The sequence below is a fragment of the Rhinolophus sinicus genome, chromosome 3 (genome assembly GCF_057876585.1).
Source record: "Rhinolophus sinicus isolate RSI-liver-muscle chromosome 3, RSI-T2T, whole genome shotgun sequence".
NCBI lineage: Eukaryota > Metazoa > Chordata > Mammalia > Chiroptera > Rhinolophidae > Rhinolophus > Rhinolophus sinicus.
In genome coordinates, this window is record NC_142503.1 from 50854602 (window position 1) to 50870263 (window position 15662).

A 15662-nucleotide genomic window follows, 5' to 3' on the forward strand; every position below is an offset into this window, starting at 1 on the left:
GCTCCGAGGCTTGCGGACAGCCTGGGGCTGCGGGCCGACGGGGCGGCGGGGGATCCTCCCCCAGCGAGGGGAGGGCTCCTGGACACGCGCGCTCCTGGCGACCCGGTGCCCTCACAGCTGCGGTACCATGGCACCCGTCAGTGGCCCGGGAACCAAGAAGGTGAGTTTCCCGCAGCCCGCGAGGTTCTCAGTCAGCTCTACGGGCCGCGGGGCCCCCAGCTCCAGGAGTTCAAATCCCACCTTAGCCTTTCGCCAGCTCTGCGGCCTTGGCAAGGCACCTGTGCAGCTGTGAGCCTCGGTTTACCCGATGGCGAGGCGGGCCGTGGCGTGGGGGAGAGGCGGGAGGTTGATGACAGTACTGCCTGGGTGTGAGGGTAAGATAACAGTCCTTTGGTGCGTCCATTTATGGAGCCTGACTCTGGGCAGGCACTGCGCATAGTGCTTTATGTAAGTTATCCCCTCGTGTTCACAATTGTCCCCATTTTACAGGTGAGGAAGTGGAGGCCTACTGGCTCAGGGTGGAGCTGGGATTTGAAGTCTAGCCTTGAACTGAAAAGCCACACTCACATTTTCTCCCTCAACAGGTTCACACTCACAGCATTCTAGCTCTCCTGCCCCAGCGCTCCTTTCCATCAGGTTTTGGAAAGGGATGTAGTATGGCTGTCCCAGCTGCAGGCAGGCCTGAAACCAGTCCCCAGGGGACACTCCCAGCCCCCCGGGGATGGAGGGTGAGGTGCGTGGGGATGCCTCCACCTCATCCCACCGGCAGTCCCAGTATCCCAGCTCCTTCTCTTGGCCCCTTTTGTGATCTGGTCACCCGCTGTTCGCATTGTCCCCATTTCTACACTGGGTGTGTGCACTGTGGCAAGAGCAGTGACCAAACAAAATTAGGAAGGGCATGAACTTGGATGTGGGACATGACCAGGACCCCTCAAAACAACCCACTTGTACCCCAAAATTCAGAAGAGACAGTGGGGAAGGGTAGGGCGTTATAGAGATGGAAACGTGCACCACAGACTTATCCTAAAAGGTTAGGAACAACCAAAATGCCCTGTTACGGTGGGCTCCCTAAGTAAATTAAAGTTCGTCCACTTAATAAGCTGTTAGGTAGCCCATTAAAAAGCTAAGTGTGGAAACAGGAAAAGTGCTTTGGCAATGTTACCTTATAAAAGGAGATATATCCCAGACTGATCGCAACTACATATATAAAAATATTTATATGCACACTGTAAGAAAGGACACAATGATGGTAGCAGCTACATAAGATGATGAATTTGGGTTTTAAAAACTTCACAGAAACATATTTTGTATATGTTTTTCTGTTTATAAAAGTAAATTACCGGCATTGAAGAAAATGAGCATAATAAAAAGATTAAGAAGCAAAGAACATTGGGCTGATTTCTATCTCTAAACTTTCTCTAATATTATGTTCATTTTTACAGTTCACTTAAAAAAAAGATTTTAAAAATATGCTGTCTCTGTTCAATTTCTTCCTGGCCGCTACTCGTTCAACATAAGCTTATGATACATTGATCCATGTGAACGTGTTCCTGGGAGGTACAGTGTTAGTGGGAAGGGGCTGATCTCACCTCTCTTCTCAGCTAACAGGTGTATTTTAACAGTTTATTTAGGTCCTTTACCAATTTTTAAATTGTGTTGTTTCTTTGGTGTTGGGTTATATGAGTTCTTTATAAATTTTGGATATTAAACCCTTACTGGATGTATCATTGGCAAATATCTTCTCCCATTAGGTAGGTTGTCTTTTCATTTTGTTGATGGTTTCCTTTGCTGTGCAAAAACTTTTTAGTTTGATATAGTCCCATGTGTTTATTTTTTTCTTTTGTTTCCCTTGCCCGAGGAAATATACCAAAAGAAAAAAAAATTACTAAGAACAATGTCAGGGAGTTTACTTTCTATGTTTTCTTCTAGGAGTTTTATGATTTCAGGCCTTACATTTAAGTCATTCAGCCATTTTGAGTTTATTCTTATATATGGTATAATAAGGTGGTCTAATTTAATTTTTTTTGCATGTATCTGTCCAGTTTTCCCAACACCATTTATTGAATAGACTGTCTTTACTCCATTGTATATTCTTGCCTCCTTTGTCATAGATTAATTGACCACATCACTAATGCTCAACATCACTAATCACCAGAGAAATGCAAATTAAAACCATAATGAGATATTACCCCACACCTGTCAGAATGCCTATCCTCAATAAATCAACAAACAACAAGTGCTGGCAAGGATGTGGAGAAAATGGAACTCTCATGCACTGTTGGTGGGATTGCAGATTGGTGCAGCCTCTATGGAAAACAGTATGGAGTTCCCTCAAAATGAAAATAGAACTACCGTATGATCCAGCAATCCCACTTCTGGGTATTTATCTGAAGAAATCCAAAACAGTAATTTGAAAACATATATATACCCCTATGTTCATCGCAGCATTATTTACAACAGCCAAGATATGGGAGTAACCCAAGTACCCATCAATAGATGATTGGATGAAGAAGTGGTACATACAGAGGGTGCCAAAAAAATGTATACACATTTTAAGAAAGGAAAACTGTATTAAAATTATAATACTCAATAAGTACCGATAACAAAAGATGAATACAAGTCATGTTTGATTTGTGCAATTACAAGAGGAGCTCAAAGTGGTTACCATGAACATCCAGACACTTCTGATTATGGCGAACTACTGCTTGAGCAACGTTGACCAAAGTGTCCACTTGCATACATTTTTTTTGCACCCCTGGTATATACAATGGAATATTACTTGGCCATAAAAAAGAATGAAATCTTACCATTTGCGATAACATGGATGGACCTTCAGGGTATTATGCTAAGTGAAATAAGGCAAAAAGAGAAAGAGAAATATAACATGTTCTCACTTTTATGTGGAATCTAAAGAACTAAATAAACAAATAAACAAAACAGAAAGAGACTTATAGACACAGAGAACAAACTGATAATTGCCAGATGGGTGGGGGGTTGAGGCACTGGATGAAAAAGAGGAAGGGATTAGGAAGTACAAATTGGTAATTACGAAATAGTCACAGGGATGTAAAGTACAGCATGGGAATATGGTCAATAATATTGTAAAAGTTATGTATAGTGTCAAGTGGGTACTAGACTAATCAGGGGATCATTTCATAAATTATATAAGTGTCTAAGAGTTCATTTCATTGCCACACACAACACCTCCAATTGCTTCTTTAATCCAAAAGAGCAGTCCTGGTGGCAATTTCGGGCAGATGGGGAGATATTTTAGACAGACCGGATCTCTGTCTGCCTGCTGCCACAGGGTGAAGTTTGTGGACTCCTCTCTGTATGAATAGAGGGGTCCAGAAGCCAGATCTGAAACCCAGCGGTCTAGATACTGATAATCTGCAACAAGGGGGCATAACTGTCTCTCAGAGTTTATTGTCAGGTCCCAGGCAGATTCACTGCCAAACTGAAAGGGAGGATGGAATGAAAATATCAATGTACTGCAAATTAGTTTACAGTGCTCTTTGTTTTACTCAGTCCTCTGTCCTTCTAGAGCTGTCTTTAGATCATACTGGTATAGTAATTAATCGAGGTGGTAAGCATAGCCGTGAAGGAGGGGCTAAAAGATGCTCTGAATTCAAATCTTAATAATTTTGCTAATGGCTGTTTACAGAACTGGCAAAAATTAAAATGTTAATAGATGAAAACGTCCTAGCTTTATCTGGTATCATGAAGACACAGTCGAACTATAATTTTCTTAAAACCCTAGCTAATTTTCTGTTAAAGAGTTCATTTTTTTTTCTCCTTAGGACCATCCTTGTAGCAGATGTGAGACATATGACATTATTAAAACAGTCTTGTCTGTCTGCTAACTCTTCATAGTTTATTAAGGGCCTACCCTTTGGTAGGTGCTATAGTGAGGTGGTAGGGAAAGAGACAAGATACGTCACCTGAGCCTCAAACATCTTACAGCTAAACAGAGGAGACAGGTAAATAAGTAGATACTGCAGTACAGGTGATGAGTGCAGGAATGGAGAGTGGACTCATGTAGAACACAAAGGAGGAGGTCATGAGAGATAAGAATAGGTCAGGCAAGGCTTTGCTCTGGCAGCAATGGGAGATAGACTAGAGTGGGTTGGAGTGAATTGAAGACCATTTCAATAATCCAGGGGTAGTGAGTATGGGGGTACATATATGAGAAGTGTTAAATAGATACACTTAGTATAACACGATGACAGATTGGATGTGGGAGGCGAAATACTAACTTATAACACCTAAATAGTATACCAATGATTTTCTCCCTCTAGAATTGTTTGATGTAAACTATTAAATTTGATTTTTAACATGGTTAACTGAAGTGTCTTAGATTTTCAAGATGAGATTTTATACAAGGGACTATACCTCTAATTCTCTCTTCTATATCCTACTGCAGCATTCATTTAGTACATTGCGTTGTGATGATTTGTTGACCCATCGGCCTTCCTCAAGGTGGCCGGACTTAGAGCTTCTTGAGGACAGGGACCTTGTCTTATTCCAGTGTTTGTCCCTCTTGCCTAGAACTGCACCTGGCATGTGGGAAGGCCTCAATGAAAGTTTAAAGCTTACGTCCTTTTTAATGTTTCAAAAGTACAAACCAAAATGAGTGAATTGCATTTTATGGAGGGAGTAGAGAGAGGGGTGAGAATCATGGTAAATATTAACATTTCTTCCACATTCAACTAAAATTCATCGTTAGATATGAAATATGGAAAAATAACCAGTGTCAGGAGATCTCTCTGTCTAAACAGTGTTTATAGTTAACACAGCTAACACAGCGGGGCTCCGTTCCACGTCCCTCCACAGGAAAATGGAGAAGGTATGGATATGGTAGCCTGGACTTAGCCTCCAGTGTAACCCCTTCTAATTTACTTTTCTGGACTGCAGATATGACTGATTAGATGGGACAACAGGAGGCTTTTCTCCCAGCTTTATGCTCTGTGTTCAGGCAGGGCTGAAATGAACTGGCCTTGCACTTTCACTAAAAAGGTTGTATCTTCATCTAATGCAGTCTATTCAAGAGGGGTAGGGTTACCATGGGGTTGTTTGCAGTTGTCACAGGGTGGTCAGGGAAGGCCTCTCTAAAAAGATGATACTTGACCAAAGGCCTGAAGGAGGTGAGAAGGTGAGCCATGCAGGTGTCTGGGGAAGGCAGGTTTTAGACAATGGAAACCATAATCCTGGATAACTTCTCTGGATACGACCTTTTATTCAAGTTATAGGCAGGCTGAATAGAAAGGTGGTAAAATAAAAACAGACTAGATTAGGAATTTAGAAGATCTGAAGTCTGCTTTGTTACTTACTTAGCTCTGTGATCTTGAACAAGTCACTTAGCCACCCTGAACCTCAGTTTCCTCTTTTGTAAAATGACCTAACTCACAGAGCTGCTGAGAGTACCGAATGTTAACTGTGCATGAGCATGCTGGCAAATGTAGGGCATAGTTATGAAATATTGTGTCCATTAGGACCATGTTGGGCGGTTTACACACTCAAAAAGGCTTATTTTTCTCACCTAACAAGAGGTCTAGCAGTGCATGGCCACTGCGGCTACGCAGAAATGTGATTAAAACACAGGCTGCTGTGATCATTCTGCTCCACTTGCCTTAGCATGTGGCTTTCAATGGCATGGCCGCAAGGTGACTGCTATACTTCCAGGGCTTATGTTGACATTCCACTCAGAAAGGAAAAAACTGTCAAGATGGAAGGGAGTGGGCATCTATATCAGGAAAGTAAAACTTTTGCAGAAATCCTCAGCAGACTTCCACCTATGGCTCATTGGCCAGCACCATGTCAAATGGCCACCTCCCAACAGCAAGGGAATCTGAGAATTTTTTTCTAAGTTGGGGATGTAGCCTCCCCCAAACAAAATACATTAGCCAAGAAGAAGAGAGAAAATGCCAATGAGTTAGGCAACTAGCAATGTCTGCCACACACATGTTGAAAAACTAAAATATCTATCGTGGAATCACCATTTTCACTATATTCTGACTCAGACTAAATGTTACGAAAAAAAAATAGTCCCAGCACTCTGTACAAAAAAAGTAACTGGATTGTCCAAGAAATATAGTATGTCAGTCTTTCTGAAATACTATTAGACACTGACGATTTTAACACAACTGGAGCTGTAAGAACATAGCACTGCCTTTCCTAAAATTAGAAACTGCTTTTAGAAAAAAAGAAAAGAGGGGTCGTAGGTGATTTTTCTTTCTTTTCTTCAGGGCATTTTGGAACGTCTGGATAGTGGGCAGGTTGTGGTTGGAGATGGTGGCTTTCTTATAACTCTGGAGAAGAGGGGCTACGTGAAGGCTGGGCTCTGGACTCCAGAAGCTGTAGTAGAACATCCAAATGCAGGTTGGTGCCAGCAACCCGACGGTATTTATCTGGGTGACACTTTGCTTACATCTGACTGGGAGAAGATAAAAACTATAATGGCATGCGTTTTCGAAGGACTGTTTCACTTGTTAAAATGTATGCAAGATGTGGAGACAGTAACAACACATGGGCTGAAGCAAATAGGAGAAAATGGCCTCTCTCTCTCTCTCTCTCTGTCTCTCTCTCTCTCTCTCATTCCCCCTCTCCTCCCCCCACCACACACACACACATTTGCTTCTTCATATATAGGTATTGCTGAAATATACATCTTAATATTTGTTTCATGAATATTTACCTTGTGGATATTCAAGAGTTTCCTTAGCATATTAAAACTTATTGCTTCAGATTCCTCCTTCTGGCTAATTTGCATATTATAACCTAACAGTATGTTTGGTAAAGGTGATTGATGGTAACCACCAGCTTAACAGAGCATAGACAATAGACAGCCAGGTTCTGTTGGGGGAGGGGGAAGGGCGAACAAATAAACACAGTTTTCCTGATTCTATTTTGAGGGCTCCCCTGTGCCGACTGTAAGTAGACCAGCTACACCTTCACAGCACTGGCAAATGAATAAATCCTCTCTAGACCAAGAGGCCAAGGGACAACTGGCCAACCAAGCCTTAATCTCTGCATGAGACTTGCCCAGGCTCTGAGACCCATCAGCAGGACGATATGAGGCTACTCTAAGCAGCCCCCATTTGGTATGGGCTCTGCCATGTCCTGTCCTGGAAGTCCACTGACCTTAATCTATAACTTTCTTATAAGTACTCGGTTTGAAATTGTGTCTGATTCAAAGAGATGTGAGTGGGTGAGCTGCTGCTGCTGCTGAAAATGATAGCTTCTGTGATTTTCAGTTTTTTTAACTTCAATAAAAAACAACTACTTTGTAGTTCGTCAGCTTCACATGGAATTCTTGAGAGCAGGATCAGATGTCATGCAGACTTTCACCTTTTCTGCCAGTGAAGAAAATATGGAAAGCAAGGTAAACTGTAATGCCAATTGGTTGGGGGGCAGAGTTGGTGGGATCAGGGGTCATCTATAATAAAAATAACCTCTTGATGAGAAACTATGGAATTGACCTGATGTATTACTCTAGTACAAACTCACATAAACATCTATTAATTAATTACTATGTAGACATATATATACTAAATAAGTGTCTCTTTTCTGTCTCTTTATCTAGGGGAGGGAAGGGGATAGGACTGGGAAAGAACAGGCCATTGGGAGGGCATGGCCATTTTCTTGTGCTATTTTTTACATAGAAAATTAACACTTTATAGACGCTCTTTTGCCTTCTCATTTCACATTCTTCTTTTCTGACTTGTCCATCTGGAGACAGGGTGGTCCTAGAGAACATAGCACTGGCCTAGGAATGAGAAGAATTGGGTTGGATACCCAACTTTGTCACCTATTGGCTGTGTGACATTGTGCAAGATACTCAACTGCATGGAGCATTGGTTTTCTCTGCAAAATGGAGATAATTTATGCTTCACCACACAGGGTTGTGGAGAAAGGTGGATACGGTGAAGGATGAGGAAGTATTATGAGGTATTCTATAAATGTAAAGGGTTAGTACTTATAAATGTTAATACCTATTTATTCACTCAACCGACATTTATTGAGTATAGTTTATTCTCTATGATAGATACATAGAGCCAATTCTGCAGTGTGGGAGGCAAGCAAATATGCTAAAATCTAGTGTGAAAACACAATAATGGAAATACAAGCTCACTGGTAGTAGAGGAGATGGTACCCAACTCTGCCGGTCTTCTTGAATTGCAGTGTCAGCCAGCGACTTGTACTCATTTTACGTGCTCATTGCCCCCTTTGTTATTGACTATATTTTACCTTTAAAACACCTAGTTCACCATCTTAACTCTTGTTCCCTAACCTCAGTGGGAAGATGTAAACGCTGCTGCCTGTGAGCTTGCCAGAGAAGTGGCTGGTAAAGGGGACGCTTTGGTAGCAGGGGGGATCTGCCAGACATCAATATATAAACGCCACAAGGATGAAGCTAGAGTTAAAAAACTTTTTCGACTACAGCTAGAGGTTTTTACCAGGAAAAATGTGGACTTCTTGATTGCAGAGGTAAGCCTGGTGTTATAGGGGAAAGGTTAAACCTATTTTGACAAGTATACATGCATAGTTTCAACTTTCATGAGGGTATTGGACTGCCTGATGCCCTCATTTCTCCACATAGATGGTCAAAGGTTTATTTAAATGCACTGTAGTCAAGGCCAACACCCTCTCACTTGTATGCTAGGTTCTCTGTGAAGCCAAAGGACAGACCCAGGAGAGCCTGACGGTAGCCTTTGGTTTTCTAAGTCAGGGTGGTCACAGCAGCTGACTCTCGGGGGACCCTACAACGTGGTCAGAGGAAGGGGACAGTGATTTCAAGGATATCCTCTCCCAAGGGAGGGGCAGGGCTAGAAGGAGCTGTGTGTATGGGCCAGAAGCCAAAGCCTAGGGGTGGGTGGCTGCACAGGCTCATCCAGGCCCCACAAACAATCCTTAGTACTGAGCAGCTAGTTCCCTTGCCCTTTTCCATCCATGCCTTCCTCACTCTTGCCTCTTTGTTTTCACTCAAATAATAACATATGAATAATATTTTGAAGAGACAGTAAGAATTGGTCACTGATTACACATAAAGGCCCAGAACATTCTCTTCCTTCTGCCTCCAAAAATTAAAAAGCCCTCATTCCCCATTTCCCATTATAATTGCAGGAGTCAATTCCTCAACCCAAGTCTTTACCTCAACAAGGACAATAGCCTACCAACTAAACCCATTGAAAACTTTGCTTCATCAAACTTCCCAAGGCTCAGGGCCACCTACAGCTAACCCATCTGGGAAGAATCTTTGGCAGAGCCAAGCACACATTCCCCTCTATCTGTTCTCCAGATCATGGAACTGTGTTTGTTTTTTAAGAACCTGTCTTTTGACGTTCTCTGTCATTTCTCACATACTGCTTCTGCAGAATCTGTTTCTAAGTCAAAAAAGGAAGAAACAGGGAGATTTCTGCTGGAGATTTCTTCACTCGAGGTCAGCTTTTTGATTGTGGCACTTGTGTGGTTCCTAAGAAGTACCCCTGCAAATGGCATGAATTTACCTGTAGGGTGTCTTGCCCACCATCCACAAAGAAACTCGGTAGCTATCCCTCCCCACTCTGTGCCTTAATGTTCTCATCTGGGGAAATAATCATATTTCCCTTCCTGCTTTAGGGAACACTCATGAATATCTAACTAGAGTGAATATAAAAGCACTTTAAAGTAATACAAAGCATGACAGGCTATTCATTATTTTTCAGTATTATTCCAGTTTCATAAACGATGACTCCAAAATTTATTAGTAGAACTTTTGTTCCTGAAAAATTATGATTTTAAATACTCAATTATTTTAAAAATCTTTGTGGGATTTTTTTTTAGATGACATCTGAATGAAAATCTATGTACTGTTAAAGGAACTAAAATATTCACTCAGAAAGGTATTCTTTAGTCAATCTGATAGAGACGCATTCCTTAGCAAGTTTTATTTTTGTCACATACTATATATTCGGTCATTTTTATAACTGTTTTGTAACATTTGTGTTCTACCACTCGCAATCTGCTTTATATTTGGACAAATAGAAAATAAATAAAATTCCTTTTAGTATTTTGAGCATGCTGAAGAAGCTGTGTGGGCTGTGGAAGTCTTAAAAGAGTCTGGTAAACCTGTGGCAGCTACTATGTGCATAGGCCCAGAGGGAGACAAGCTTGGTGTAACACCTGGAGCATGTGCTGTTAAGCTGGTACAAGCAGGTAATTTAGACTCATCATGTGGTAAGCAGCTCAGCTGTTTATGAAATTTAGCAAAGTTAACTTAATAGAGCAGTTCAGCAATGAAAGAATTAAGTGGAATTGGTTTCCTTATCTGTAAAACTTAGGGGGTCTAGGGGGATGTCTACTCTCTAAGGCACCTGCCAACTATTCAAAACAATAAAATGAACATGTAAAAAATAAAATGTAAAAGTTCTTTATTTCTTTGCGTAGGGGCTTCAATCATTGGTGTGAACTGCAGATTTGGGCCTGACACCAGCTTGAAGACCATAAAGCTCATGACGGAAGGCCTCCAGGCTGCAGGGCTGAAAGCACATCTCATGGTGCAGTCCCTGGGTTTCCACACACCTGACTGTGGCAAAGGAGGGTTTGTGGATCTCCCAGAATATCCCTTTGGTAAGCTCAGGCGCCTGGGAGAGGTCTTTTTGATTTATTATTGTGACAAACTGGAAACAGCTGTGGTGGACAACAAAGGTATGGTCTTACAAATACAAGACTGCATCAGACACAAAATATTCAGTGTTAACCCAAAATGAGCTATCTGAAGAATGCATCATCTAAAGTTTACAGCTTCTTTTTTAACTGAAAAAAAAAAAAATGACTTTCAGAGCATCTATCATCTGAAAATGGAAATGGTAACAGAGATGCCGTTACTACTGTATTACAGGACTGGAGCCCAGAGTTGCGACCAGATGGGATATTCAAAAATACGCGAGAGAGGCCTACAACCTGGGGGTCAGGTACATTGGCGGGTGCTGTGGATTTGAGCCCTACCATATCAGGGCGATTGCAGAGGAGCTGGCTCCAGAAAGGGGATTTTTGCCACAAGCTTCTGACAAACATGGTAGTTGGGGAAGTGGCCTCAACATGCACACCAAGCCCTGGATTAGAGCCAGGTAGGAATTTTTAAATTAACATTACTAATGTCCTCGAATCTCATTCTATTAATATGTGTTAGTTTAAACACTATGCATGCATATAATAATAAAAATTCAGAAAGTGTAGAATTGTATAAAATGAAAAGTAAAAGTTGCTCCCTTCCTTACACCAGTCCCATTCCCAAAAGTAACTTGTTTGCCATTTATGTTTTGAAGTCTTGTCCCTCTGTTACTTGTTTTATCAATTTGAAGTGGTAATTACCCTGTAGGAAAGCTAAGGAATTTAAAGCACATAATCTTCCCCTTTTCCCTGTTCTCCTTTCCCCAATTTTGACTTACTACATTTTTTTTTATTGCTTCTGTTGGTTATCTTTATAGCTTTAAATTGCATATTTAACTGCCTGTCATAATCCATCAGTGAGGCAGTATTTGTTGATTCCATTCTTTGTAAAATAAGAATTGACTCCCTTCGCTTCCCTCCACTTTTCCTCCCTCATCTACCTATTGGCTTCAAGTTATACCATTACTTTTAACATCATCAAGGTTTTAATGATTGTATTCTGCTCTGTAATTATAGTTAAGTCTTCCAAGAACTGCCTGTAGATTTATTATAAAAATATAAAGCTACTAGTAAATAACATTTTTACTATTATCATAATAGTCATATTAAACAATTATAATTGTTTTATTATAATTGTCATATTAAACAAGTAGGACTCATAAAAAACAAGTGAGAACACAACCTTATTTTTGTGTCTCTCTGTCTCTTTAAACCTGCTCGATGGGTGAGTTCTTTCCTCTGTCCCTGTTTGAAAATACTGACATTGCCCAGGACTCCTTTGGGTACTCTTAGGCAGTAGAAAGCCCCACGATTGCTTCACTTAGCAAACGCAGTGTCAATTTAGCAATTAAGTGTTTGGTTCCATGTGAAATCAAAACTTGGAACATGTTTCCAACTTAAAATTTCCCCTCTTATCCATCAGAAGACTCCAATAGGCTCGCAACTAGGGAAGTCCAGCGTGATCCTTCCTTTTCTCTGTCTTCTGCTTCCAACCCTTCCTTCCCATCTTGCTAATCATGGTTTCTGACTCCTTCAGATTCAAAGTGAGAGGAGAGAAGGTGGAAAGTGGAGAAAACGGGTATTACTTGACTGGGGCCCCAATAGGAAGACCCCATTCTTTGGGCCTGGCCGATCTTCATGAGAACAGTCATGGCTCTTCAAAGGTTCCCACTAGTACCTGTGCCTGTAACCCTCATGCCACAGGCATTGCCTTTTTCTCTTACTGCTGCTTCCCCTTCAGATCCTGTCCTTTTCAGCAAGTCACGCTAGATATACCCTATTTGGGGGGTCCCATTGTCCTTCCTGGTGATTCTCTTGGGCCAGATTTTAAATACCTCCAGGCTGGTTCACTGTCTTATTAGGCTCAAGACTGGCTAGAGGACCTGTCACTCTTCCTTTATGCAGACGAACTGAGAGTATGGTCTGACCCCAATTTAACTGCACCCTCTTCTCTCACAAGCAAAGTATGTGGCTCACTGGTCTCTGTGATCCAGATTTTCCAGTGTACAGTCAAGTGAGTTATCTAACTTCAGTTTGAAACTTCAGCAGAGTATCCATACCTTGCTTTGACACTTACTATCTATACTATCTTGATGCTGCCAATAAAATTTCCAATCTAATATCCCGGTACCCTGCTAATGACTTTCTAAATTTTATTCACTTGCAGAACCAAGTGATAAGCATGGAACTAAGGAAAAAGAGAAATAATCCTATTTTATAAAATTTCAGCCACTTGTAGAAGAATGTTCTGAGATCAAGGTCAAATTGACATTCTTACATTTCATCCATAGTCCAAATCCATACCATATTTTAATTTGTTTCATACTTGGACATTTCTTTGTATAACATTCGGTTTTCTAGAAATTTCTAATTAACTTCCCTTTTCATTGTTGAAAAAAGAATAACAGTCCTTCACCTTCTCTAAGGTCTTCTAATTTCTAAATTATACTATTTGTCACAATTAATCCACATTAATTGTGGGACACTTTGGGGGGGGGCGTTGAATTACTGGTCTGTTTGGAATCATTCCTCCCTCCATCAATACAATACCATTTCTTTTCCATCTTCTAAAAACCAGCTACCATCTCTGCTATATGCTTTCTCTATTCAGTGCTAGTATATATTTAATCCATCTTGTATTTCTTTATTCATTTCATTGGAATTTACAACAATCTTCATTTTTGAACTAGAACAACTTTCCTAATGTAAATCTATTTACATTATAAAAATAGTCAAGAAATCATTTAGCCAAATATTTCTTCTGGGAGATAAGGATATTTATTAGAGAAGATGGTTTTTGTAGGGATCATACTTAGAAAAAACATACAAAATAGAAATATAATTAAAAAGGGAGGAAAGCATACTTTGATGATGATTAAAATACTTGAAGTAAGTGAGAAATGGCTTATTTTAATTATCATTGTCTAGGGATCCTTAAAATGCGTTAGCCACTAAAGATAAAACATTATTCTGTAATAAAGCCAAACATTCCTTGTACCCTGAACTCTTAAACATACTGATGTTTGCAGACATTTGTGATTACACACAAACCTGTATACACTATAGATTTCTGACATTTTTATCATCCCAAAATATTGATTTATTCATTGTTTCATAAGTGGAGAGAAAAAAAAACTGTATAAATATATTTAACACAAAGGTCTGTGACCAGAAACCTTTGTGCTCTTCTTTCTTTGTCTAAAAACAAGGAACAAATACTGACAAAATAATTTGTATTCTGTTTTTAGTTATTTTGTGAAGAATTATACTTTGTCTCACTACACTAAAAACCATCTTCATGTACTTGTCATTACATTAAAATATTGAGTAGAGCAAGAAGGACCGTGCTAGAAATTTCAGAATAGATGTAATTCACAAACACATATAAAAGTCAAACACATGTCTTTTTCTGAACGGTTGTGTGAAATCCAATGATTGTTACTGAGGATAGATATGTGAGAAAGACCTCTGGCATTGATGGTTATGGGCATAGTTTCCTATATGTTGAAACTGAAGTTCTACTTTAATCTGATCAGCTACATAATGTATGTGTATTTGGAAAAATGTATATATATATAAAATAAGATAAATATATAATAATATATTTAAATATATTAAATAAATATATTATAATATATTATATATATGTATATATATGTGTGTGTATATATATATATGTGTATATATATATATATATATATATATATATATATATATATATATATGGTGTATAGGACTTATAGGTGTGAATCTTTTAATTAACTATGTATTTTTTTTAACAACACAGGGCTAGCAGAGAATATTGGGAAAATCTGCTGCCGGCTTCAGGTAGACCTTTCTGTCCTTCGCTGTCAAAGCCAGATGTCTAAGAAGTAGTGAAAGAAAACATGGAAATAATAGAACAAAAAGAAATCCCCCTCAAGCCCCATCTGGACCCCTGCCTCGCCTTCATCCCCAGTCCCCTCTGATATTTCCAGCCACTGAAGAGCTCATGTGCTGCCGCCCCTTCAATTAATTCCACATGACCCATGTTGTGCTCCTGCTATGTGTAAGCACCGAGCGAGCGGAAAGGAAAGGCGCAGGAGATGCGAAGATGATGAGAAATACCCCTGTTCTCGGTGCTTACTGTCCAGCAATACCGCAGTGCGTTGTTCTGAAGGTCTTCAAGAAGAGCAAAACTTGTCTTTTAGGGTGAATTTGAGATTTTAAAATAATCAGAAGTCACTGAGCACTGAACCTAGTAATTAATTCAGGTGACTAAGCTAGGTGCTTGAGGAAGATGGAGAGGCATGCTAAACTAAAGCAATGCATCTGCTTTCCTTAAATGATTTGTGTAATGACTCCAAAGGCAATCTCAAAGGAAAAGATGCAAAAAATGTGTTGAGCAATGGCAGGATTATTGAAATAAGTGTATAACCTTCCAAAGTGATTCCTTTCAGAGTTGATTTTACTTAAAGGTGCTAGGTCCTAGAATTTTTTAATGTATCTTTATAATCACACGTAGCTAGATTATAAACTATTTAGGGACAAGGACCATGTGATATGCTTCTTATATTTTTCCTTATAGTATTTAGCATTGTGCTGGGCATAATAACAGATGCTCAATGAAATACTTCTTGATTGTTTAAAATAGATAAAAAGAAACAGTTTAGAAGACCTTTTTAAAAGTCAGAGTTGGAATCTATGTTGGCCTAATAGTTTCTTGATTAATATTTATTTGCTATATGCTGATTTCTCTGTTTTTCAAAACAATGTATCAATTTGTGATAATTAATAAAATTAAAAATAATTTACCTTTCATAGTGTTTGAATATTTATAAAAATTTATGGACATTCTTTGAAAGAATAACAAACATTTAGTACTTATGTTCCAGGCTCTTGCTTTTCTTTCTTGATAGGTAGGTAGGTAGGTAGGTAGGTAGGTAGGTAGATGATAGATAGATAGATAGATAGATAGATAGATAGATAGATAGATAGATAGATAGACAGATAGATACACATCTCTAGAGAGA

The 15662-nt window shown here is 39.6% G+C and overlaps 1 protein-coding gene across 1 annotated transcript; it reads left to right on the forward strand.

Moving 5' to 3' along the window:
* The first annotated feature begins 27 nt into the window (after positions 1–27).
* BHMT2 (betaine--homocysteine S-methyltransferase 2) lies at positions 28–15448 on the forward strand. The gene is made up of 8 exons (XM_019728181.3): positions 28–160; positions 6246–6378; positions 7290–7381; positions 8296–8487; positions 10047–10194; positions 10426–10608; positions 10880–11108; positions 14438–15448. Exons 1-8 carry the CDS (start codon positions 128–130, stop codon positions 14517–14519), a joined length of 1092 nt encoding a protein of 363 aa, XP_019583740.3. The 5' UTR covers positions 28–127; the 3' UTR covers positions 14520–15448.
* The last annotated feature ends 214 nt before the right edge of the window (positions 15449–15662 follow it).

Coding starts and splice junctions, on each gene's coding strand:
- BHMT2 (XM_019728181.3), top strand. CDS start 128: ATGGCACCCGTCAGTGGCCCGGGAACCAAGAAG. Junction 161..6,245: donor GTGGCCCGGGAACCAAGAAG/GTGAGTTTCCCG, acceptor TCTTTTCTTCAG/GGCATTTTGGAACGTCTGGA. Junction 7,382..8,295: donor AAGAAAATATGGAAAGCAAG/GTAAACTGTAAT, acceptor CCCTAACCTCAG/TGGGAAGATGTAAACGCTGC.